Source organism: Talpa europaea (assembly GCF_964194135.1).
Source record: "Talpa europaea genome assembly, chromosome: 8".
Classification (NCBI taxonomy): Eukaryota; Metazoa; Chordata; class Mammalia; order Eulipotyphla; family Talpidae; genus Talpa; species Talpa europaea.
The window spans coordinates 58,881,077-58,907,618 of NC_140075.1; the positions used below are offsets into that span (position 1 = coordinate 58,881,077).

At 34.2% G+C, this 26,542-nt stretch overlaps 2 protein-coding genes across 2 annotated transcripts; both read right to left on the minus strand.

The window, feature by feature from the left end:
- Positions 1–4,156: 4,156 nt before the first annotated feature.
- On the minus strand, positions 4,157–5,095 carry LOC311175558 (olfactory receptor 4L1-like; the record flags this gene model as incomplete). Its single annotated transcript, XM_084240487.1, has 1 exon — positions 4,157–5,095. The coding sequence occupies one exon, from the start codon at positions 5,093–5,095 to the stop codon at positions 4,157–4,159; it is 939 nt and encodes a 312-aa protein (XP_084096613.1).
- A 9,953-nt stretch (positions 5,096–15,048) lies between these two features.
- LOC311175551 (olfactory receptor 4K3-like) lies at positions 15,049–15,992 on the minus strand (the record flags this gene model as incomplete). Its single annotated transcript, XM_084240479.1, has 1 exon — positions 15,049–15,992. Exon 1 carries the CDS (start codon positions 15,985–15,987, stop codon positions 15,049–15,051), a length of 939 nt encoding a protein of 312 aa, XP_084096605.1. The 5' UTR covers positions 15,988–15,992.
- Positions 15,993–26,542: the final 10,550 nt, after the last annotated feature.

Here is a 26,542-nt window from a genome sequence, read left to right on the forward strand (position 1 = left end):
CATATGGCAGATGTATTTTTAATATTTTGAGAAACATTGATTCTCTTTTCCACATTCCCTCCAACACTTCAGGCTGTTCTTTTTCTCCACATACTCACTACCACTTGCTGTTTCTGTTCCTTTGGTCTGGGCCATTCTCACAGATATGAAGTGACATCTGAGAGGGGTTTTGAGTTATATTTTCCTGATGATGATGATGAGCATGTTTTATGTACCTGTTAGCCATCTCTATGTCTCAGGTCTTCTGCCCATATTTAATTGGGATTTTGTTTACTTTTTTGTTGAGTTGAATGAGTTCTTTGTATATCTTGATATTACCCCCTTGTCAGATTCATGGTGTGCACATATTTTCAGCCACTCAGTAGTTTGTCTTTTCATTTTAATGGTAGTTTCATTGTGCAGAAGTTTTCTAGTTTTATGTAGTCCCATTTGTTTACTTTTGCTTTTGTTTCCCTTGTGGTAGGAGTTAGCTTCCAAATACATCACTGAGGTCAATGTCATGCTTTACCTGTCTTTGTTGTATGTATTTTATTGTTTCATATCTTGCATCTATGTTTTTAATTCATTTTGAGTTAATTTTCATATATACTATGAGTATATATGAAATTCATTTGCATGTGGCTTTCCAGTTTTCTCAATACCATTGTTGAAGAGATTTTTCTTTCTCCAGTGTATACTCTTAGCTCCATTGTCGTAAACTGCCCAAATTAGGGCAGATTTTATTTCTAAATTTTCAATTGTGTTTTCTTGGTCTGTGTGTTTTAGTTCCAACTGAATACTCTTTTGATTACTAAGACTTTTAATATAGTTTGATGTCAGGCAATATGATACCTCGTGTCCTCTTTTTTTGGTCAGGATTGCTTTGTCAATTCAGATCATTTATAATTCCATATAAATTTCAGTAATGTTTGTTCATTGAAGAATACCATTGCAACTTTGATAAGGATGCATTGACTCTGTATATTGCTATGGGTCATTTTAACAATGTTAGTTCTTCCAAAACCATGAACAAGGACTATCTCTTTTTTTTATAGTAGAAGAGCTAAATAGACATTGTTCTAAAGAAGACAAACAGATGGCCAACAGGCACATGAAAAAAATGCTCATTATCACTTATCATCAGGGAAATGCATACCAAAACCAAACCACAGTCACATACCACTTATACCTGTGAGCATGACTCATAACAAAAAGATCAGAAACAGCAGGTTTTTGTCAGGATGTAGAGAGAAAGGAACCCTCATACACTGTTGATGGACATGTGAGCTGATCTAGTGCCTATGGAAAACAGTCGGAATGAAGGGCTCTCAAGACATTAAAAATAGATCTACTATATGTTGCGATAATTATACTAGGTATCTATCCAAAGAACACAAAAAAAAAAACAGTGATTCAAAGGGATGTATGCTCTCCTAGTTCAATTTAGTACTATTTACAATAACCAATTTATAGAAGCAACCTCAGTACCCAAAGACAGATAAGTGGTTTAAGAAAATATATGTATACACACACACACATATAATGAAATACTACATGAAATACTACTCAGCTAAGCAAATAGATGAACTGTTGCCACTAGGACAGTGTGGATGAAACTGGAGGGGACGACTATACCAAGTGAAATAAATCAGAAGGATAAAGACAAATATCAAAGATTTCTCTCACATGTGAATATATAGAAACAAAACAGGAACAGACAAAATGAAACCAGAACAAATCCTGGAAATCTGGCCATATAAAACCAAACCATTACCAAACCCTATAAATCTATCTATAGAATTAAGGCTGCCAATGAGGGAGGCAGATGGATGAGCAACTGTGGAGAGAGCCCAGGGGACTGGTGGAGAACTAAGGGTGCCTTTGTGGTGGGTGTGGTGTGGTGACTCACATCTAGAGAGGTATGAGCCTCTACCTCTAAATCTACACAGTGTTGGAAACCAATATTACCTGGATAAAAATATATAATAAAATTATAGAATTTTAGAACATTTTTCTAAAAAAAGTTCTCTTTGTCTTCTAGATACAAATTCCTTATTAGAAACATGATTTATAAATATTTCCTACCATTATGTGCATTGATTTTTCCCGTTCTACTGGTTCACATTTATTCTGGGTTTTTTTGTTTATTTGTCTAATGATTTGTTTATTATGATATTTTACTTTTAAAATCTTTCTGTGAGAGTTTAGTGTTGTCTGTTGAGAAGGAACGCTTTTTATTTCAATGTTTGTGTTGACTTCTGTCAAATGACTGAGGCCATTCCCTTAGGTAGCAAGTTAAAGGAGAATTCTCACCTTGAGGTGTTGAAACATAAAAGAATGTGATGACAAGCCAAAGTCTTGCCAGAGAACCTTTTATTTTCATCTCCAGTAAGAGTCAAGTTTCAGACAGTTTTTTTTTTTTTTTCATGCTCACCACTTCTGCTAAGCATGCTTGCATTTTCTCCTTTTTTAGAATATGAGTCCTCAGCATGACATTTGATAAATATCCACTCCAGTTTAGTCTCAAAGTGCGGTCTGCAGTGCTCTCCCACATTCACAGTTCCACTTGTGGAATCTCTGAGTCACAATATTCTGTCCATATTCTCCGCATGGGCAACAGTTCTGGGCGGGTGTGTCTTCATGGAGTGTTCTTCAAGCTTCTTACTGGGTTTCAGGTGTGCCTTTTTACTTTAGCATTTTTAATTGCTTTTAAAACTTATTTTAAATAATTGTAGCAAGGTTAGCTCAGGATCCTGAGTATGCTATACTGACAGACATATAACTTTACAGATTTTATCAACTGGAATATAATCCCATCCATTGCTGGATATCTGTATACCTTATAAATGGTTAGAATTCCTTGATATTAGAATACCTTAATGCTATCATGTAAAACAGACTCTTGTTTGTTGTGTAGATACAGGGTTGACTATGATATTTTTATTTATTTTAGCAAATATTTTGAACTTGCTTTTTTTTCCTTCCATTTTCTTTAACTTTTCCATCTAGTCCATACTCATTGATTTATTATAGAATTCTAATTCCCATAATTAAATTACTGAAATAGAGGAGAAGCATATACCCTTACATACTCTTAATATTTTTGACACATAATAACTCACAATAGAGGTGAATGTGTTCCTTAGTTGTAGGTCAGGCTGAATAATATTCTTATAAAGTAGCTATTTAATCTTTTCTTGAGTCATTCGGTAGGCATGTCATGTATGAACTTCTGTATGATATATGTGTGCTAGATACTGGAGATAAAATTGAAATTAACCTATAACTACATAGTTTTCATAATTTGTACAAAGGATGAAAATTGCAGCATGCTATAACAGTAAAATAAAGAAATCTAAACCAGACATGGACATAGGAAAGATGTTCTCAAATGTAATATCTCAAGTGCGGTATTCTCAATTTATTACACACTGCCCCCCTCCTCAAAACTCACAAACAAGTCAGATTTAGCTTTCAACCACAACAAGGATTACAAGTCTACCAGAGACAAATTTAGCTTTAGTTTTATGTGAAGCACTTGGAAAGAAAAAGTTACCTGGTAAATTACATAAAATCAAGACTTTTACTTTACTGTGCAAATGTATGCTATCTCATAGAACATTTGGTTTCAATGTTCTTTATCATTCTTTAGTTTCATTAAGACTTTGTACTTCTGTTGCAACTGCCCTTCCCTTGCTATTTCCCCCCTGGTGTCTTAAATTTACTCTGGCACCTTATATTCACTATATTATTGAATTTAAATCTTTTATGCTTATTTTTCTCATTTATTCAAGAGATTCAATCATATTTTCCATTGTTGATAACATTATTTCTTTTACTTGTTTTTCATATCTCATTTAAAGATAGTGTAAGTTTTTGCATGTCATTAACAATCCATATCTATTAAATCATCTCTAATAATATTCACTACATATATTTTCACATTTGTTTTTTCACTAATAGATATTTAGAGAAAATCGGTGGAAAACCACTTAATGATCTATGTGTATTTGGCAGCAGGTCACTGTGATAATATGAGTATAAAATATTTTATTATTTTTATGCACAGATTATTATCCTAAAATCAGAAGAGCAAAATGATTTGTTGTTTATAATCTATAATCTATTTAAATTCTGTTAGCATAGCATTTATTTGAAAGTTACATTAATTAGAAATCTAGAAGTTTTGCATAGCGCTAACATTTCGGAACCGTAATTTTCTCATGGCCCCTTGCATTTTCTCATTTCTCAGGGTATAAATAATAGGATTCAGTAAGGGTGTCATAACAGTGTAAAATACAGAAAGGATTTTATTGCCTGCAAAACTATTGAATGGCCAGGCATAGATAAAAATACAAGGTCCAAAGAATAAAGTGACCACAATGATGTGGGCAGACAGTGTGGACAGAGCTTTGGCGAGCCCCCCAGATGACCTTTGTCTAACGGTGACCAAGATGACAGTGTAGGAGATAAGAAGGAGGATGAAACAGATGAATGAGAGCAGCCCACTGTCAGCAATGACAAATAATTCCAGGGTGTATGTTTCAATACAAGCAAGCTTAATCACAAGGGGTAGGTCACAAAATATATTGTCTATGACATTGTTGTCACAAAAAGGTAAATTCACTGTTAATACCATCTGACTCATGGTGTGTATAAAACCAATTATCCATGAAATGATCACAAATCCATTCAGCAATCTGTTACTCATGATCGACCTATAGTGCAATGGCTTACATATGGCTACATATCTATCAAAGGCCATGGCTATCAGAAGAGTCATCTCCGCACCCCCAAAGAGGTGCATAAAGAACATCTGGGCCATGCAACCCCACAGGGAGATGGTCTTATGTACAGTGAGCAAGTCTGTGATCATCTTGGGTGTGGTTACAGTGGAGAGACACATGTCGAAGAAAGAGAGGTTTCCAAGGAGGAAGTACATGGGAGAGTGTAGGGTGGAACTGAATGTCACTGTGACCATAATGAGAATGTTTCCAAATACGGTAGCACCGTAGATCAAGGAGAATGCCACAAAGAAGAAAATCTGAAGTTCCCATTTTGCAGAAAATCCTAGTAAAATAAATTCAGTCACTACAGATCCGTTTTTAAGATCCATTTACCAAACTCAGTACGGTTCCAGAGGTTCTTTATATACAAAGAGAATTAAAAAAGCCACAATTAGCACCAATATTTTCCTATTTCTATTTTATGAATAATAGTGATATGAGAGCATATACCTTTTTTTTAAATTGAAATAACATTTTATTATAACATTATAGAAGTTTGAGCTGTGGTAAATAAAAATCAACACTACGTTCACCACAAGAGTTCAATTCAGTCTTCACCATACAGTTGTATCTCATTTATCCAACCCCAGCTCCTTCCCTTCTGGTATCCATTAATTAGTCTGAGAGTCTAAAAGATTATTTTGTTTTATTTAATTCATCCATTTGTTTGTTTTCACTATATACCACAATGAAGGAAAATCAAATGGTGTTTGTCTTTCTCACCTGACTTATTTATATTAGTACATTGCTGTTTATGATTTGTAATTATTTTATGGGTCACTTCACTTTGAAATAGTATTCTTATAGTCATGTATTAATTAAAAAGCAGTAGATGCAGGTCTTCCATGGTGGTGCAGGGTTTAAGGTCAGTGCTGTCAAGCTATCAGCAACCACTGCAGCATGAGTTCCATCCCTGGCAAGGGAGCTAACCCACAAGGCACAGCCGACCACTCCTGTCTCACCCACTGCTCCCTCAACAGGGTATTTCAGTAGATCCACCTATTCTGCTCCCCGCTCTGTTTCGGTGAATCCTCTCACCCCTCACCCCGGTACCTCTGGCCTACACCCCAGCTCTTGTATGCATAAATAAAAAAATGAATCTTTAAAAAATAAATAAATAAAAATTAAAATTAAAACAAGCAGTAGATGCAGAAATTTCATTTTCTATTGCTTTATTTTATCAAACTGTATGCTTTTATGAATTGATCTTTACTTTGTCACTAATTTGCTCATTAAATAAAATTAAATAATAGGAAAATTAGTATTTATTTTGCCTTATGTTATAATTTTCTGTGTCGGCCAGGCCTTGAGATTATATGATCAAAATAAGAAATACAGGATTTGGAAGATGAGGGAATAGTATTGTCCTATATCTTGAAAGCAATTTATAAATGTCATTTTATGGTTATAAAACAAACAATTGAACACAGACCCTTCTCCCCCAAAAACACATCATGCAGTAGTGGGTGATTTATACATGGAAGAATGCCCTGAAATTCATTCAAAAGAGTTTTGCTTTTTAGTTTCAGTTGTATAGTATACAGGAATTCAGGAAACAGACTGAGAGCTTCTTGAGGCTCTTTTCTCAGATCTTTGTGTGCTGTTGTTCACAGTGATGAGTTTTGTGTTGTGTGTGAATGTATGTCTGTGTTGGTTTAAACGGTAGAGTGAAATGATTCAATCCTAACATATAGCTTTGCTTTGGTGTAATGTATCATACTCAATCATATTCACTAGACTTTTTAGATATTATTCATAGAATCTAGAGTGATCAAACAGGATGAACATAAATTAAGTGATTAATAAGGGTTAAATTTTGTTCTAATGTTCATATACATGAACACATGTTAACAATTTCTTGAGGTATCATTATCCTCACTTTGTGTATCAGGAAACTGCTATAGAACTGCTTTATGACTTATTTTTATGGCTACACAGCTAGTAAGGATCAAATTTGGTATTCAAGCCCCCTCATTCAGCCTAAAACCAGAATATGGGTTTTACTCTTTTAAAATCTCATTTGTATTTATGGTGTAATGGTAAATTTTATACAAAAATTTTCTAAATATCCAGTTCTGGCCACACATTGTCCCTTCTCAGCTCCTTCTCCAAGTGTAAATATGATATTATATACCTACTTACAAATTCTGTCAACACCCAAAGTTAGATGAAAAGTATCTTTATTTGCAAAAAAAAAAAAAAAAAAAAAAAAGGAGGGATTTTCTTTTCCATTATTTTCAATAATAGTATGATTTATCTGGAAGCTCAGGGGTTAACTTTCTTAATTTTATTAAGCATTCTTAATTACTTGCCATACACTCCCATATTTAAATCTGCAATATCACGTTGAGAACATATATCCTTTAAATTTTCATAGACGTTTTTGGTTATAGCTTTTTCAAAGTGGTAATATTATAATTCAGTGAGAGAGAATTTGATGGGTCAAAAGTCACAGTCTTTTCTCCAATCAGCAGAAAATTAATGAAAATGTTTCTACAGCATATTAAATCTGTAAAAGATTAGTTCTCTATAATATTTTCACTTACCTGTTCTTAACAAGCAGTATGAGGAATATGTTCAAGGAACTATTCAAAATTAAAACCTACTTTTCATTCTCTATGATGCTCTGCATATGATTCCACATACTATTTTCTGCCTCTTTTATAAAGATGTGAACTACTTTGGAGGCAGGTTTTCTGGCACTCTGGGAATCCAAATTTCAGTGGGAGCTGTTAAAACACTGCAGCTGCTGCCCTAGCATGACCGCTAGAGATACTTATCAGCATATAGTATTTGCTGGCCCTGTAATATGTTGCCGTTCTCTCTGCACAGGGGTTGATTAAAGTAAAGTAACCAGAAGGGTGTTTGCTTGACTGATGTGCTGTAGAAAGTGTAGACATCTTGGATTTACTGGACACGCCCTTTCCTTCACATTATTCCTGAGTTTTATCCTCTTATCTCCCTTCAGACAACTTTGTGGGCAATTTCTTAGATGAATAATCCCCAAACTTCCCCCAGCATGCCATAAATGTAAAAATTTGCCTATCTATGTTATATATTTACTACTAAAAGTCCACCATGAAGCACAATGGACTATGGGTAATTTGGTGGTGATACATGGTGGGGAGAATCCTAATATTACCAAAATTAAAAGAATAAATAATTATTAAAAATAAATAAAACCTTATTAGAAGCATTACAAAATAAAGACATGTTATGTACAACATTAGCTATTTATGATGTATATATTTTAAAAGATAAAATAATGTTAAATAATTAAAAATTTGATAGTATACATTAACAGTACAACTGTTTTGTACTCATTAAAATAATAATTTTTTAATTTACAAATCTTGTTATGATACTTCCAAAAATATCTATATGGTATAAAATAGTTTCATAATCATCACCCCTTTTACTGTAAATTATTTTAATACTACTTATTTCACAGGCATTACTTTTACAAATTAATCATATGATCCTGGTGTACTATGAACCACAGACTTTGAAGTCTCTTTCAATAACTTGCCAAGAAAGTATGTTGTATTTATAAGAAAGTGTATTGTGAGTATATATAACATGAGATTATAGTACCAAAAGTAATCTGTGTATTGTTTTAGTAAAACATTCAATTTATCTCTCCAAATAAAAAGAGATATAGATATATCTCATTTTCCCCCATACCGATTTATTTTCTGTGGCTAGCTTACAATATATATATACACTCCTTTGGAACAAAGGGCTTAAATTATTTTTTTAATGACTGCCTAATTCAGTCTTCTCTTTTAGTTGAACTATATTCTGACACTATTAGACATTCCTTCAAATTTTGTACTACCTATAATAATAGTTTGTTACTTCTTTACTTCTTATGTACTCCAGTTTGCTGGTCAGGGTAAAGTTCTTTGATTCTTCAAATATCCCTTCCCTGTCCTCAGATGTTGAGGGCTTCTAGTTTATATTTTTATTGTATATTTAGCGTGTATATTTAGGGTACACTTCTTCCCCTAGTTTAATGTCTTGCTTTTGATTGATTTATTGAGAGAATTTGCTTCTTAGTCCCTAATATTCAAGTAACAGTCTAATTACAATGACTCTTGTGTTGAATATAATGTCCTTTGATTTCCAAAGAAAATTTTGGGTAACAAAACTTAAGTGTCTTTACTTTAAATGTGTTTTCTGGCAGCACAAGTGCTTCCAGTGTAGCTGTTATTCCAAGCAATAATGAAAATCTTTGTTCTCATTTAGTTCTCAAGTAGCTAATATGAGGCCTTGAAATAGGTATTATACTGAGGCTCAAATATTTCTGTCAAGATCTGCCCTCAGGGAGCTCAGAATTGTATTATTGGAGATGGACCTCAAATAACCCAGTGTTAAGTGTGATGATACAGTTTTGCAGTAAGTCAAACTTTGTTTCATGGAGTTTGCAAATTTCTGATGAAAGAGGGCACCTTTCTTTTAAGAGACAACTGTGCCTTTATTGATAGAAATGGACTTGCTGCAGAGAGAAGTAAAAAGAGAAATCTGGGTGAGAAAATTGTATGTCAGAAGGTGTGGAAACAAACTCTCCAGAGGAATTAAATGAAAAAAAAAGGCTAGTACCTTTGAAGTATGTAATAGAGTGGTCATGAAGAAAGGAGAGTTTTTGATGGGGCTAGGAAAAAGTTAGGTTAGAACATGAACTTTGAAGTGTTTTTAACATCAAAACAGTTTAGAATTTATTCTGTAATTATCAATGTGCTATTGAAATGCTAAACTAGAGACTGAGGAGAACTGCATTTTCACAAGGTCATGGTTAGAGGCACTGAAGTAATTTTGTCGTTACTTGAATAATCTAGTAGAAATGATGAATATCTGACATCAGGTTTGAAGGGTGATGCAGAAAATGGTATGGTTAAATTCTCAGGTACAATTGTGAAGATGTAATAACAGAGGATCCATGATTGGTGACAGTATCAGCAGAGAGTGCTGAGTCCAAAATATGGTCTATAGATTTTCTGTGTCAGAATCAAGTGAGGTGGGGGTTTTGAGAATGGCCAAGTGTGGGACCTCATGGACTCTCTCCCCAACACAACAAACATGACTACAGAAACATAACAAAGAATGATTATTTAGAGTCTTTGGAAGTTATTCTAGGGCAGAAAATAGAGAACGTTTATTCAAGATAGCCTACTATATCTTATTAAAAATAGTTATCTGGCATCTAAGAATAACTCCACTTCTCTCTATTCCCTACCAGCGTCATATTATGGGAGCCCCACTCTACTCTTCTCTGGGTGCTGTGCTCCATGCAGATGTAGCCAAGAAGACAGAGACTCCTCCTAGCTTCTAGTCTGAGACTGTGGTTTCAAGCTTCAGCTTGAAGGGCAAGATCTTAAATGCTGATTTTATTTATGCTTTGGATTTTATTTATTTATTTACCGAAGCTCTGCTTCGGGTAGGCACAAAGGAAAAGATGGAGGCTTTCTTTTCTCACCCAGCACCTTCTTATAAGGCAGAGTCCACTTATATTAGGATCTAAGTCAAAATCATAGAAACAAAATGTAGAATGGTGGTTTGCAGGGACAGGCAGGAGGAGTAAATGGGAAGTTGCTCTTCAGTGAATATGTAGTTTCAGTTTACTAAATGAATTAGTTTTAGGAATCACTCTACAGCATTGTACCTATAGTTAAAGATACCATATTATTTTCACTTAAAGATTTGTCCAGAGGCAGTTGTCATGAGTGTTTTTATCCTCATTATCACCACCACTACCATTATCAAAACTTGTACTCCAGACATGACTAGTGAAAATACTTGTCTCCCTCTCCACAGCATCCCAATCCTCCAAATTACTTGTAGAGTGGAAGCTCATGCCATAGAACACAAACCTGATTTGGCCAGAAAGCTGACCAGGAACACTCCACCCCTCCTAATGCCTACTCATAAAGCAGGGGTGTCAGAGCCTCCCCAGTGGCGCAGCGGTTGAGCGCTGGGTTGCAAAGCTGCCCGCAGCCTCTGCAGTGCCAGTTCAATCCCCGGCTGCTCCCCGGCCACCGGAGGAGGGTCCCACATGGCGCGCAGACCTCTCCTGCCGCCCGCTGCTCCCCTCAGCAGTGTGCTTCAGTCCTTCTGCCTGCTCTGCTCCCCGCTCTGGCTCAGGTGAATTCTCTCACCCTCCCGTGCTTCTGACTGTACCCAGTGCTTGTATAAACAAACAAACTAATAAACAAACAAACAAACAAACAAATAAATAATCTTTAAAAAAAAAGCAGGGGTGTCACTTAGATGAAACGAGTGGCTGTCTCTCCCTAGGTCTGGTATATTGGCATGTAGATTCTGTCCATGGGGATAGTCACATCCTAAGTAAAAAGAATTCACAGCTCCACCTGAGGGCCTTGTGTGTATTTGGAGCAGAGTTTGGAGAGTTCCATGTACATAAAGGCAATATTAAAAAACAAAAAACCAAGTTCTTGGTGGAGAGCAATTAACAAGTTATTCATAGCACCAAGTTACTGATATCAACAAACCAAATTGCATAGCAAACAGAAGTTTAATAGAGAGCAACATGTTAAGAGACAAACAAGTAAAACCCTACTGGGATCATGGTCAACCCTGGGGATAAGGGAGGCTAGTGCATGCATAGGATGCATCCACTTAGGAGAGAAATCAAAGAGAGACACTGAGAAGAAATGAATAGATTCTCTAAGCTACACACAGATCCATTAAAAGGGGTGGAGGTCTCCCTGGCATCCAAAGCATAAAAACATCCTGTAATCAAAAACTATCTGAAAAATTAAACTACACTGACTCAAGGACAACTCCCGGGAGGCCAAACTTAGAAATAAAATCACACAGTGGTAGTCTGGAAGACAGTGTGAATGCCCAAGCCTGTCTACCTCTCAGGAGTAACTGAAGAGGGAATACCCAGCAATATTCCCTGCCTAAATGTGGGGAAAGATGCAAACTCCTTGCCACATCTGGTAGTAAAGGATAAAGTTCTAATTGGTTGAGGAGGCTTAAGCATAATCATTGACCATTAAGTGGTTTATGGTCTCACAGAAGTAGACAGGTTAGAGGTTAAGCACAAGGAAAATCATCTGAGCAGAGAAATCAGAGGCTATACACTGTGGGGCAGTGTGTTAATTCTAAACATCATAGAATTAATACAACCAAGTCACTAAACAAATAAGTAAAGATTAAGAACATCAAAACTCGGGCCTCCCTGGTGGCACAGGAGGTTAAGTCTCAGCACTATGAAGCTATCGGCAGCCATTGAAGCACGAGTTTGATCCACATGTTGCAGCAGACCTCTCCTGTCTCGCCCACTGCCCCCCTCAGCATGTATTTCAGTCAGTCCTCCTCTTCTGCTCCCCACTCTCTCTGGTGACTCCTCTCACCAGCCCCCCCCCCACACACACACACCTCTGGCCTATACTCCAGCTCTTGTATCCATAAATAAATAAATCTTTAAATAAAATAAAAAGAAACCAACCCTGGAGGAACAAAGGGGCAGTAACCAGAGTTGCTATAATGTATTATCCAAAAGGTCCAGCTTTGCAGCAAAAATGGTGAGACATACAAAAACACAAATATGTATCCCATATACAAAAACAAGCAACAGAAGTTACTTTCATGGAGACCCTGATATTGCACTTAGAAGAAAAATATTTCAAAACAGTAATAAATATATCCCGAAAACTAAAGAAAATCATTTCTAAAGAATTAGAAGAGGGCAATTAAATAGAGAATATCAACAAAGATATGTAAATTATAAAACATAGCCAAATGGAAATTCTAGAGTTGAAAATTATAGCTCAAGTCAAGAAATTGGGTAGAATATGATATGTTTGTTCAAATATATATATCATATATATTATCATATATATGATAATATATATGATATATATTTGAACAAACAGGAAATAAAACAGTGAATCTGAAGATTTATTTATGGAGATTACACAGTCTCAGAAATAAATAAGAATAATAGACTGAGCCTCAGAAGAAGGCAGGATACCATTAGGATTGTATGTATTTGTAGACATAAATCCTGGTTTCTAGATTGAACTATTAGTCTGATAGTGATTGTAATTTTGATAGAGTACAGAAAATAGCAAGTTTGGGAAAGTAGGTGATTCATTTAGATTTTACACTTTGGACTTGAGATGCCCTGAAGATACCTAAGGAAGGATTGTAGCAGAAAATTGAAAATAAAAACTTGCAGCTCAGAAATGAGGAATAAAAAGGAGACAAAAAGGAAATGACATTAGCCAGAATCTATAAATACTGTGGGGACAGCACTACCATTGTAGAGGTTGAAACCTCTACTTACTACTGAGTTAAAATTTAAAAGTTGATAAACTTGATGAAGTTTCAAGAACCTGGAACCTTCATTCTATTGATGCTGCTGAGTCCACCACAAATTTCTGGAGTCCAGGTCCTTAGTCCATTGCTGCTGTCAAGGCCAAACACACAAACATGTAAAACACCCCCCTTTTTTCCCCTGCCTTCCTTTATTGTGTTTGTATCTTCCATTGATAGAGACTTACAGAAGTAAGCCCATAAATGAATCTAGGTCATTTTCAGGCTGGCAGCTCTCTGTTATAGAGAGGAAACTATAGAAGAGCTAATGTGAGGCTGAAAGTCAATGCACATTCAGAATCATCTTTCCACTTGGCTGTTCAGAATCTGTAAATACCATTCCACATTTATTCAACTTCAAAGAATGACAGTTGTTCAGACATAATGATATGTATGCCCCATGCAAATTAAGATATTCTCTCCCTTTTTTTCCAAATTTAAAGATAAATTTTCCTGTAGGTAAATATAGCCATCTCTATGTATTATTGGTGTCTCTTCTAATTTAGTTATAATCCCACACGAGTATTCTGTAACCCAGATGCTAAAATTTAAAGTTCAGCAAAAATGTCTCCATGGTAAGAAAAATTAAAAAGGGAATTTGAAACCCATTACCAAATACCACAAATATATGGTTAGTCTAATGCTAACCATATGGTTAGCCTAACGCTAATGATTTAGGATGAAATTATTTTTAATTTCCATAGTTTTGCCAATGAAACATTGTATTTATGGTCGCCTTAAATAGTGAAACATTGTATTTATGGTCGCCTTCTCTTACAGCCTATTTCATTCTTTTTTCACCTTCATTGAAGACTCTGATGATAGTGATTCTTTCTTGCTTGAGTGAAAGAATTTTAATTTTTGTAGATTATGTTATTTTCATTTACTTTTATTCATTGGCATGCAAGTGTTATCAAGTACCATAGAGGGTAACTTGGATTTCAGGTATGATATTCACTGCCTATTTTGTAACAGCAATCCTAGTGCACTAGATAATTGGGATAAATCTGCTTAGCTGGCTTAAAAAGCTCTTTTTTTTTTTTGAACCAGAGGCATAAGGATAATGAGATAATTGGTGATTTTATACTTTCAGATCAATTTTAAATTGTTTTATCCTGTTATTGCAAAGATTTTATTGGGAACAATGATATGTAAGTGAAAGGACAAGAACAGCAACTCATAAATGTTATTAAAACTCAGATAAACATATTTTATAAGAGCATAGATTTTTTTAAGTACATGTAGGATCTGATTCGAAGTCTAATGTTCACAATTTCTGGGCCAAGCTTGGTAAATTTTATAATGCTCAGTTTTCTAGTAATAGTATTTATAATGTTTCCTGTTTTTTTTTTTTGTGTGTGTGTTTTTTAAAGATTTGTTTATTTATGCATACAAGAGCTGGGGTACACTCTTGCTGTATGTGGGGGGTGAGAGGATTCACCAGAGACAGAGTGGGGAGCAGAACAGGCAGATTGACTGAAATACACTGCTGAGGGGAGCAGCGGGCAAGACAGGAGAGGTCTGCTGTGCCATGTGGATTGCTCCCTGGCTGGCCAGGTATTGAACTTGTGCTGCAGAGGCTGCGGATTGCTTCATAGTGCAGTGCTCAACCCCTTGCGCCACCCTGTTTTTTTGTTGTTTTGAAGTTAAGTGAAATGTATGCAAAGTACTTCAGACATTGTTAGAACCCAATAAATACTACTTAGAACTCAATTTAGTTTATAGAAAAAATTAAAATTGCAACATAAGTGAATGGTATTATATTGGAATGGTTTGTACTTGGGTACATGATTCAGATATTTTATTGTGTACATGCTTCTGTAGAAAGAACCATCATTTCCCAGAATGTGACTTCTAATTGGTACAAAATCATATACCTCAGTGTCTCTGGATGATGATGATGGCAATGATGATGATGCCTTTGATGATTGTATTTCAGTTAAAAGTTTGATCTGGAGTTCACATGTCTGGCCTTTATTTTTCTTATTGCTTTCTTCATGTCTTTATTCCTGAATGTATAGATGATTGGATTTAAAAGGGGAGTAAAAATTGTATAAAACACAGACAGGATTTTGTCTACAGAGACATTGCTGAATGGCCACACATAAATAAAAATGCAAGGTCCAAAGAACAGTACTACCACTGTAATGTGAGCTGAAAGGGTGGACAGAGCTTTCGATGACCCACTGGAGGAGCGATGCTGGACAGTAATCAGGACGATGCTATAGGAGATGAACAGAATGATGAAACAGAACAAAGAGAGCACTCCACTGAATGCAATGATCAAGAGTTCCAAGATGTAAGTGTCAGTGCAGGCAAGTTTGATCACCCGAGGCAGATCACAAAAAAAACTATTAACGACATTGGAACCACAGAATGGTAAAGTTGCTGTGAAAACCATTTGGCTCGTAGTGTGCACTAAACCGGCTGTCCAGGAGAGAACTGTAAGAATGATGCAAACACGATAGCTCATAATATTTTTATAATGGAGGGGTTTGCGTATTGCAATGTATCTATCAAATGCCATGGATACAAGCAGCATCATCTCACTCCCACCAAAAAGGTGAAGAAAAAACATCTGGGCCATGCAGCCTTCAAAAGAGATGGCCTTATATGCACTAATTAAATTGAAGATCATTTTAGGAGTAGCAAAGGAGGCCAAGGACATATCAATAAAGGAGAGATTGGCCAGTAGGAAGTACATGGGAGAGTGCAATTGTGGGTCCAGTTTCACTACCAAGATAATGGTGAGGTTACCTAATACAGTGGATATATAGACAATGGAAAAAAAAAAGAAAAAGAAAATCTGTAACTCACGAACATCTGTGAGTCCCAGCAAAATAAACTCAGACACTGTGGAGTAATTTTGTTTTTCCATTTGTTTGGCTGTTGGTGTATGTTACCTAAAACGAAATTAAAATCTGTGAGTTAAAGTGGAGAGAAGAAACACATACACACTTAATTTTGCATCCTAAAATATATTAAAATGTGCAAAAAGAATAAACAATGTGAAACAGCACTGAATTAAAGAATTAAGAATAGATCTAATTTATTAACAGCGATTATGAAGAATATTTGCCATATACAATGGCTTTTTTTAAGTGAACTGAAGCCGTCCATCTATATCTGTACTAATCTTGAGAAAAGTGAATTTCTCAGTTGTCTGTTCCGTGCCATCTTTTTGGAATTTGAGGAACAGATTTACTGCTTATCCATAGGAAAATAAGAGGATGTTTCCATCTTGAACCCTGTTTCTACACTGCATAGTAATAAGAAGCACATAAGTGAGGAAGGAAGAGACCAAAATATTTTATAACTGAAAAACAGCACCAAGAAAAATGAAATTGAGTATATGTAATGTAGAACACTGAAAATCTAGGAGTCAGTGCTATAGTCTGTGCTGAGAGTCAGATAAGTAGAGATAACACATGAATCTATGGTTGACCAACTTAAAATGGCTTCTCACCTATTTTTTCCCAAAGGTGAAAGAGTGCAAATATTTCCATCTTCTCCTGAATTTACCTTTGAGCCTATGAATAGTTGTTTGGGAGGTAGAGTGTTCAGAGAGTGTGTGAATGGATGCTAGTGCTGGCTTCATATTGTCTCATTTAACTTATTTTCTCTTCCATGTGACTGTGCAAACATATTTTAAAGCATTCATAATATCTGTAGGATATCAGAAATACAGAGAGGGACCTACAGGGAAAACACCACCATGGTAAGGCGGGTCCCTTTTAAACATGTATGATGCCAGCCAGACTTTTTAGAGAAAGTTATCAAGGAAGATATGCCAGATACCCAAGAAGAGAGAATAACACAATATAATTTTAAAGTGAAATTAGGAAAAAAGACCCACAAAATTATTTATATATAATTGAATACTTCACTAATGGAAATAAGTACACTCAATGTATTTTTATAATATTTTGACATGTTTTAATTCAGGATAGTACAAGAATAATATAATAAAGATCACCATACTACTATTACACAATTAACAAATATTTGTATTTTTATTGTATTGCTTCATAATTTTTAAATAAAATTAAAAATACCACTTGAGGTAAAGCTCACCTATATTATTTTGTGTGTAGCTTATAAAAATGAAAAATTATATTCTGTCATAATGATTTTCTGCAAATAAAAATGTCATATTGCTGAATTGTTATTAAAATGGTACAGTTTATGTATGTAGATACATTTCTATTTACATGTAAAAGACTTTTTAAAGGTTATATTTCTGGAAGTAAATTACTAATTAATTTTCAACTAATTGGCTAATGCCAAATACTCAACTCACAAACATTGGTAGTTTTTTAAAGTCTCCTTCTAACCACTATTTTTTATTGCAGATAAATCTCTTTATATCTTTATATCTCTTTATATACTAAACTGTTAAAGAGCTAGATAGGCAAATAATGCAATAATTTTGAAATGATAACAAAATAAACATCCAATAAATGTAGAAATATATTAGGTTGAGGAATTGTGAATATGTCAATCAACCATAAATTCATGTGCACATTTAACTTACTCCCAGGCTAAATCCCAGCAGGAGATTTTTAAAATATGAGAGGTTATTGTACAATGTGTATTGAAATGCAAAAGACCAAGATGAACCAAGGGAACCTTGAAGAACAAGCTAGCATGTTAATTGTATAATTTATCAAGACCCACTGTAAAGCTATAGACTACCTTCTTTGTCTTGTGATGCGGTTACTTCCTAATGCACAAATTACAAGTGGAAAATATTATAAGTCAAAATGCATTTAATTCATCTAACCAATCATCATCATAGCGTAGCCTGACATACCTTAAAAATGCTGAGAACACTTTTGATTAACCCACACCTGGCTAAAATCATCTTATTTTATAAGAAAGTGTTAATTATCTCAGACAGAAACATATGAGACATGATAGGATTAAAAGACACAAAATACATTAAAAAAAATAAACCTGATGGCATATTCTACATTGCCCTCATGACCCTGTGACTGGCTGGAGCTGTGGCTCCCTTCCATTGCCTAAGAGCACACAAAACTCTACATTACACATCAAAAGCCAGGGGAAAGATCAAAATTTGAAGAACAGTTCCTACTGAATGTACAAATATGACTTTGCAAAGTTGAAAAATCGTAAATCAAACCATCTGAAGGAGATAACTGTCTTCTAAGGCAGTTTGATGTTGGCTCAATTATATAAAAATAAACTGTGAAACTGAAAATAGAAGAAAAGCTCTATTTGCTGTGAGCAACAAGCAACATGGTAAAGACATTTGTGGAGAGACAATGATGGTTCACTGGTGAGCCAGGAGGGCTGCACAGTGATACCTTCACTGCTGATGGTGGCTGTTCTTTGAGAAAGTGTCTCTTCCTGATGTCAGAATTGTGCAATGTCAGTAAATGTCGGTGGCTGACTTTTCATATTCTTCTAAAAAGCTGACCTTCAGAATTCATATTGCTTAGCCCCTAAGGATTGGCATTTGATCATTTCCTCTGAGTTTCTTCTCATAACACATATGTAAATGTCATAAAGCTATATTTTCTGAATTAGTAAACAAAATATTCAGTAAGTGATAATGGAACAATTAACGAGCTATTGGGACTGGGGAGATCAGGTTCCCGGTTTCATTTATCATGTGAAATAAATTTCAGAGGTATAAAAGGCTAATACCTGTAAAAATAAAAATATGAAATAAATAAAAACAAAGAAGGATGAGTATTTTAAGATAATGGAGTGGCTAAAAACATTTTGGAAGATATTAAAAAACTAGAATCTGTGAAGACTCATAGATTTGATAATGAGAGTGAAAAAATAGTGAAAAACATTAAAAAACAGAGATGAAGTATATTTTCAATGCACAAAACAAGGGACTGTTATCCCTGATTTACAAGCAATATATAGTACTCATTAAGAAAAGTTTAAGGAAACAATGAAAAGAGAAGAAACTATTAGGACTGGGAATTCACAGAAGAACTAAAAAAATCTTTAAATATGAACATGCTCAGCCTTATTGATAAGTAAAGAAATGCAAGTGAAAATACATGTAATTTTATCATTTTAAAAAATAAAATCAATTTCGGTGGGGATATGAGATAAAAAATTTTAAATACAACCATTTGTATATTGACACAATATTTTCTGGAAAATTTGGAACTATGTCTTAGATTTAAAAGTTTTAGAACACTTCAGGGCCTCCCCGGTGGCACAGCGGTTGAGCGCTGGGTTGCGAAGCTGCCCGCGACCTCTGCGGCGCCGGTTCGATCCCCGGCTGCTCCCTGGCCACCATAGGAGGGTCCCGCATGGCGCGCAGACCTCTCCTGCCGCCCGCTGCTCCCCTCAGCAGTGTACTTCGGTCCTTCTGCCTGCTCTGCTCCCCGCTCTGGCTCTGGTGAATTCTCTCACCCTCCCGCGCTTCTGACTGTACCCAGTGCATGTATAAACAAAAACAAAACAAACAAACCAGCAAACAAATAAAAATAAAGCATGCCTCTATTAAAAAAAAAAATAAATAAAATAAAAAAATAAAAGTTTTAGAACACTTCAAAGGAGAACCTCTACTTCTGGGATTTAAAGCCTAAATTTTCAAAGAAAAATGCTGAAAGTACTCATTATACAATTGTCTTTGATAACCAAAAATTGGAAAATTGCTCAGAAGTTGATTTTAATGAAAATATTTAAACATGCAAATCTATAGGTGCTAACATAGAAAAATCTGTAAGGTATATTATTAAATTTTAAATGTTCAATTTTAAATAAACTATTATAATGTTTTTTATTAAAATCTTGGAAACAAGTACATGAATGCCATACAGATCTCCAAAAACCATAAATTCATTTAACTATCAATGGTACGTACTTCTGGTATATTAGCTTTTGGGGTTTAACACAGATTCTAATTTTTATAAGTTCAAGTAATTTAAGATTTTTATAATTTAAGATTAAATGCATCCCAAAATGTAGGCTACATTTAGCTATCAAAGACTTTAAGTCAGACAACCATCAATTTTACATAAAGTTGTAAAACTAATCTAAAAACTTGAAAAAATAAATATGTAAATAACTAAGTCTTGTGATAGTAAAAGCACTGCTGTTTGATCATTGACTGCCTAAGATATTTAGAGTTGCAGCATCACTGAGACTAAGGTGGTAGTTATAGATTTAGTGATCTATTATAGACTGCTGAGACTGGAAGTATAGTCTAAGTGAGATATCAACTTTTGAGGATAAAACAAATTCACCAAGAGAGACCAAACATGTCTTTGTCCTCTTTTCCCACCTACCCTTGCAAAGTGTCCTCTGATAAATGCTAGGAACATTCTTGAAAAAGAACAATGGAGACCAAGCCATTTTATAAAAAAAATATTATAAAGCTGCAATAATAAAATTTTCCTAAGACTAGATGAAACAATAAATAGATGTAAGAAATATGAGGTTTTAGAAACAATCATTAATTAAAAATTTGTTTAGGATAAAGGTGAAGTTATTTGGGAATATATAAAGCTGGTTACCTACATAGTCTTAGAGAAATGTATTCAAATATTTTAACATTTCAATAGTAGCAATTCATAAAAGGTCAAGATGAATATACAAGTGGAATATATGATTCATTGTGTCTTATAATATTGGGTTAGGAGCATGACAAAGGCAGAAACCACAGAATTAAATTTTAATGAATTATATTCAGGGAAAATTAGGAAGTTCTCTGTTATTTCAACAGCACAAGGAAAATTTAAAAAGCAGTTTTCTCCTTAAAAACAAGTTTCATGAGTCAATAGGGAAATTTCAGAGTTCAATGTTTAAAAATAAATAAATATCTTCAATTGTGGAACCAATGGACAGAATTTTAACAAAGCATTAGTGAAGCTCAGAGGGTCTAGTAAGAGTTACTGATTAAAATAAACTATCAAATAAAATTGGCTTGCTTATTGTTAAAATTATGTCAAAGTAAAATATAAAATGTTTAAGAAAATATGGAAATTATGTTTAGACATATGAAAAAAGTTTAATTTCAGTAAAAATATAGCTTGAGATCATTCATACCAGCAAAATGTTTTAATGATTTACTTCGGATGATAGAATTAGACATCTGGTTATAGTTTTCTATAGTTCTTGTTATATTGCAAATACTCTGTAATAAACCATATTTTATTCACAAGTTAGAAAAAATTTTAAATAAATGTTTTAAATAATAAAAAACAATCGTTAGAATCTTTAACTTCTCTTCCTCATACCTTTGCTTGTTTTAGAAGTCGTGATTGAAAAGTCACTCAGATCTTCTAGGACTTTTTCACTTGCTCTCACTTCAGTCTTCTTTTTGTATGGCCTTAATACTAATTAAAGAGAAATCCCTTTTATTTTGAAATTGTGTAAGACAACATGAGAAATGTGTCACTAATGACCATGGGAAAACATTGCATCTTACAAATGAATTCCCTCAACAATTAAAAGGCCAAGCATTTGGCAAGCTAGATTATTCTGAAGGTCTCATTAGCATGTAGCTTTGCTCCATAAAGAAGGACAGGAAACCAACAATACATTTCCCCCACAAATGCATTTTGAGTAGAGTAACAGTTTTCTGTGAGTTTCAAAGGGTACTTAAAAACTATCCTTTCAGAGGCTGGATTTTTAGATTTACTAAGGATTTAATAAACCACACGGTGGATTATTTCAATTCCAATTTGGACAAATGCAAAGAAATTGATATACATGTATGTGTGTAAAATCACATGTAAAATCACACACGTGTAAAATTAAAGAACTATGAGAGAACAAAGTTAAAAGGTCATATTCTAGAACTACAGCATCCAGTACAGTAGTCATAGGCAACATATGACTATTGAGCGCTTGAAATATGCCTAATATAAATTGAGATGTGCTCTGACTACAAAATACGTGGGATTTCAAAGATTTAGTATGACAAAAAGTATGTAAAATATTTCATTAATTATTTTATGTTGACACATTGAAATAATAACTTTATATTGGGTTAAGTGTGTTTTTTTTTAAAAGGGACAGATATAAGATATTCAAAACTGAACAATACATTTCCATGCACAAAATAAATGTGAAAACTGAGTGATCATTTAAACATAGAAACATTAAATTTTGAAAAGTTCATTGTGAAAAGAGTTGAGAAAAATAAGTGACTAACTTAATTATATTTCACTATAGTACAGAAAATTTCTTTTTTTATGAGGTAACACATTGGTTGACAACACTGTATATGATTCAGAGATATAAGTTCACACCTCTCCAGATTCATAAAGCTTTGGAGGCAATAAACATCTTCCTTTAATCCTGTCATCCGAATAAAGGTCAAGAGAAGAGTACCAAATTAATTGGAAATATTGGAAATAGCTATTTCCTAAGAGTCACAATCCTCTGACACTTTTCTAATTGTCCTCCATAATTAATTCCTCTTGGATTTACCGGTTCTGCTGGTACTGCATTAATGCCAGAATATTTCCTAATATCAAAGAAATTTACTATTCTTTTCATCTCTTTCATGTGAAACAATAGTTGATTAATTTCTTATTTCTCATTGACTGGCTGTATTCCTTATACCAACACGTGGCCTATGCAACTATTTTGACTAATTGTGTTACGATGTCAGTGAATAGTTTGGTCAAAAGCATCCCAAAGTTTTGATTTCTCCTCACTCACTTTCCACCATGAAGAACACATTCAGTAAAAAGGCAGCTGTTGCAAGGCAGGAAGAGGGCTCTCATCGAAGCTAACCACACTGCCACACTGAACTCAGACTCTTAGCTTCCAGAATTTGAAGAAAGAAATGTCTTAAATAAGGGACCAGGAAAAAGAATAACTGTAAGAAAGAAAATATCAAAATCAACAAGCAACTATGAACCAGAGACACTCTGTGGGGGGTGGGGGGAAGGGAAAGGAGGGATTGGGGTCAAAATAAGGGGGTTGTAATTGTAAGGGGAATATAAAAATGAAATTTAAATAAGAAAGAAAAAAAGAAAGAAGGAAAGAAGGAAGGAAGGAAGGAAGGAGGGAAGGAAGGAGGGAAGGAAGGAAGGAAAGAAGGAAAGAAGGAAAGAAGGAAAGAAATGTCTGTTGTTTATGCCCCCAATGGTATTTCAACATAGTAATACTCTAGCAGATTAAGACAATGAATGAAATTAAAGTAACTGAATTCAAGACCACCATAATAAAATTAATTATAACAGCAATGTATAAGACCTCTAAGTTGACAATTGCAAAACATTACTGGGCAAAATCAAAGAAAAGTTCAGAAAATAGAGAAATATACTATATTTATTAACTGAAATGCTCAATTTTATTTGACAATGATCTCCTCTAAGAACTCTCTGGATTTAGCACAATCCCCCTTTTTGGGTAAAAAGGCTAAAGAGATCACAATATATGTACATGTACACACACACACACACACATACATATATATAATACTGAGGAAGTACCAAACTGGAATACTTAAAATATCGGACTTTGACTATTAATGCTTTTTTGTAGTGTATTATATCTAGTATTTAGAATGATATGTTTAATGTGTATTTGGTATAAGAATGGACAAATAGATATATGAAATATTATCTACAATCCAGAAGTTAAGTCACACACATAATCACTCTATATATGACAAAATGCTATTGCAATTCAATGGAGTAAAAGATAACATTTAAGATAAATTGCATAGGAGTAATTAGATATTCACAAGAAAAAATAAGTATTCCTTAACTCATATCACATACAAAACACTGCCATGAGGTAGAGCATATACCTAATTATCAAAAGGCAAGCAAAACATTATAATGCCATGAACATAAAAAAAATTGCCTTTATATTCTTAGTATCTTAAATAATACAGACTCACCATGAAACTGAAAAGGAAAGAAGATGAATTGTATTTCATGAAAGCTGAAATTTTTATTTAATAACAGAAATTATTTTAGAAAAGCTATACTGTAAAAGATGTACTAGAGAATACATTTAAAATATTTACAACAATGTTCTTATTTTCAGAATATAAATAACACAAAAATGTAATATTCACAGTGCAAGGCAAAATCTCTCAATCTTAACATTATTGACAATTTGGACTGGATAATTCTTCTTCCGGGCAGCCTTCTTGTACACTATAAGATGTTTAGCAGCATTGCTCTCCTCTCTCCATTAGATATCAGTAGTAACTCTCACATGTGACATCCAAAATTTCCCCCAGGTATTGCCAAATGTCCTTCGGTTGAAACCACTAATATATGGCATCCATCAATAATGAATACAAATTCAGTGAAGAAGTAGGAAATGACCTATAACCAAAAGAAAAAATGACCAAGGAAAACATTCAGAAATTATTTCGATGATGGAATCTTTGAATTAAATATTCCAAAATAAGAATTATAAAAATAATTTACAATTTGAGGAAACATGAGCATGAGAGAAAAAATGGATCATACAGTATTACTGTTTCTACAAGTTCCTGCTAAATATACTTTTTTATTACTTTTCACCTTATAAAAATTTTGCTAAGTAGATCCATATTTACTGCTTCCCTTCATCATTATATATACTAAGATACATTTCCATCATTCTACATAGATGCACTTTATTAGTTATGCTTTTGAATAATAAATTTATCCTTAGAGACCTATGCAAATTCATCTTGGGTGAAATTGCTTGGGCCATAAAAATATATGAATGTAGAACTTGACAAGGCCAAGCTTTTTGCCTAAGAGATTATATCAACATACTCTTCCATCAGGCATGTACAGGAAATCCTCTTTAATTATATACTGCTTATTCAGAAAATCTAATTTCATGTTTTTGCTTCAGATGAATATAGAACAAACTATACTAAATAATAGAAGTGAACCTGTCTCTGGTTTCCAAATTTATTATTTTTGGACTTTGTATTTCATGGCAGCAGTAGGTTTTCCTCCAAGTGATATGAACTTCAATTTGTTTGATCTCTATTTTATGCATGATCTTCTTGTGCTCCTCACTATTACTGACCTTCATCTCCACTCCACTGTGTACTTTCTGTTAACCAATTTTTCATCATTCACTCTGCCTTTCTTTAATCACTATCTTAAAATGATCACAGCCTTTCTGAAGGAAAACAAGACCATCACCTTTAGAGGTTGCGTGTGTCAAATTTCTTCGGTGATTTCTTTGGAGGGGTTGAGATTGTGCTATTTGTGTCAAAGGCACATGACCATTACATGGCCATCTGCAACCTACTCCACTGTGCTAATGTCATGAACAGACCAATGTGTGCTGGGTTAGTGATAACTTCATGGATCATTGACTTGTGCACTCAATAGACAAGCTAGCTTTGACTGTAAAGCTGCCCTCTTGTGAAGGCAGGGAACTGAATAACTCCTTTTCTCTGCTATTGCATTGATGATCAAGTTAACCTGCATACATGGCTATATTCTAGAAATATTGTTCGCTATTGATAGTAGCGTGCAGGCAACAGCTTTCTTTATTCTGCAGCTGATATCTTAGTCATACTCTTTTACTATCTGCCTTCATTCTAAAGATGGAATTTACAAGACTCTTCCACCCGCACTGTCCACATCAGATTGCTGGTGTTCCTTTTTGGGTCTTGTATTTTCATCTAACCATGACCACTTGGCATCACCAGGGTGAACAAGTTTCTTGTCATGTTTTATGCAATCATGATACTTCTCCTACGATCTGTCATTTATATGTGAAGAAATGTAAAAAAATGACGATACTGTTATATGGATGGACTTGTGTGGGTTTTTAGAATGTCCATAGTAAGCCCTCTAAATTAGCCACATCTGTCTTATTACTAGGGACTGGGAAGTATTTCCAAATTCATATATGGAAATCATGTTTATTTTTACGTCAATACTACCATATTCCACAGTCATTTATTGATCATTAAATAAATTCCATGTCTGGGAAGGTTAGTTGTCTTTATGACTGTGATTTGACTGTGATCTAGAATCACTTTAAATTACTAAGTATTAAGTTAGTTATTACTGACTGTGCTGCTATTTCAATACCTCTCACCACATCTTGGTATTTTCTATTATGATGAGAATTTCTTTAAGACAATTGACACCAATCTTTAAATATCAGTAAGTCAGTACACTGACTATTGGTATCTGTATTTTACAAATGAGTAAATGTGTCTTTTATGTAGTTAGCATTCTAGCTACCTTACCTACAGGAACACTACTAAAGTCTTCATTAATATCACCCATCAGACTCAGAAAAAAATTAATTATAACCATAATCTGAATGAAATACTATTGCCTGAACTTCACATTTTATACATGCTTAAGAATGTGTAATTATCTTTAGAAGATAAGCAATAAATACAACGATGGATGTCCTAAGGCCTTTGAGACTTTTTCTTCTTTTCTTTCTAATTTTTAAATGAATTAGAGGGTTTACATCTATAACAGATAAAGTAA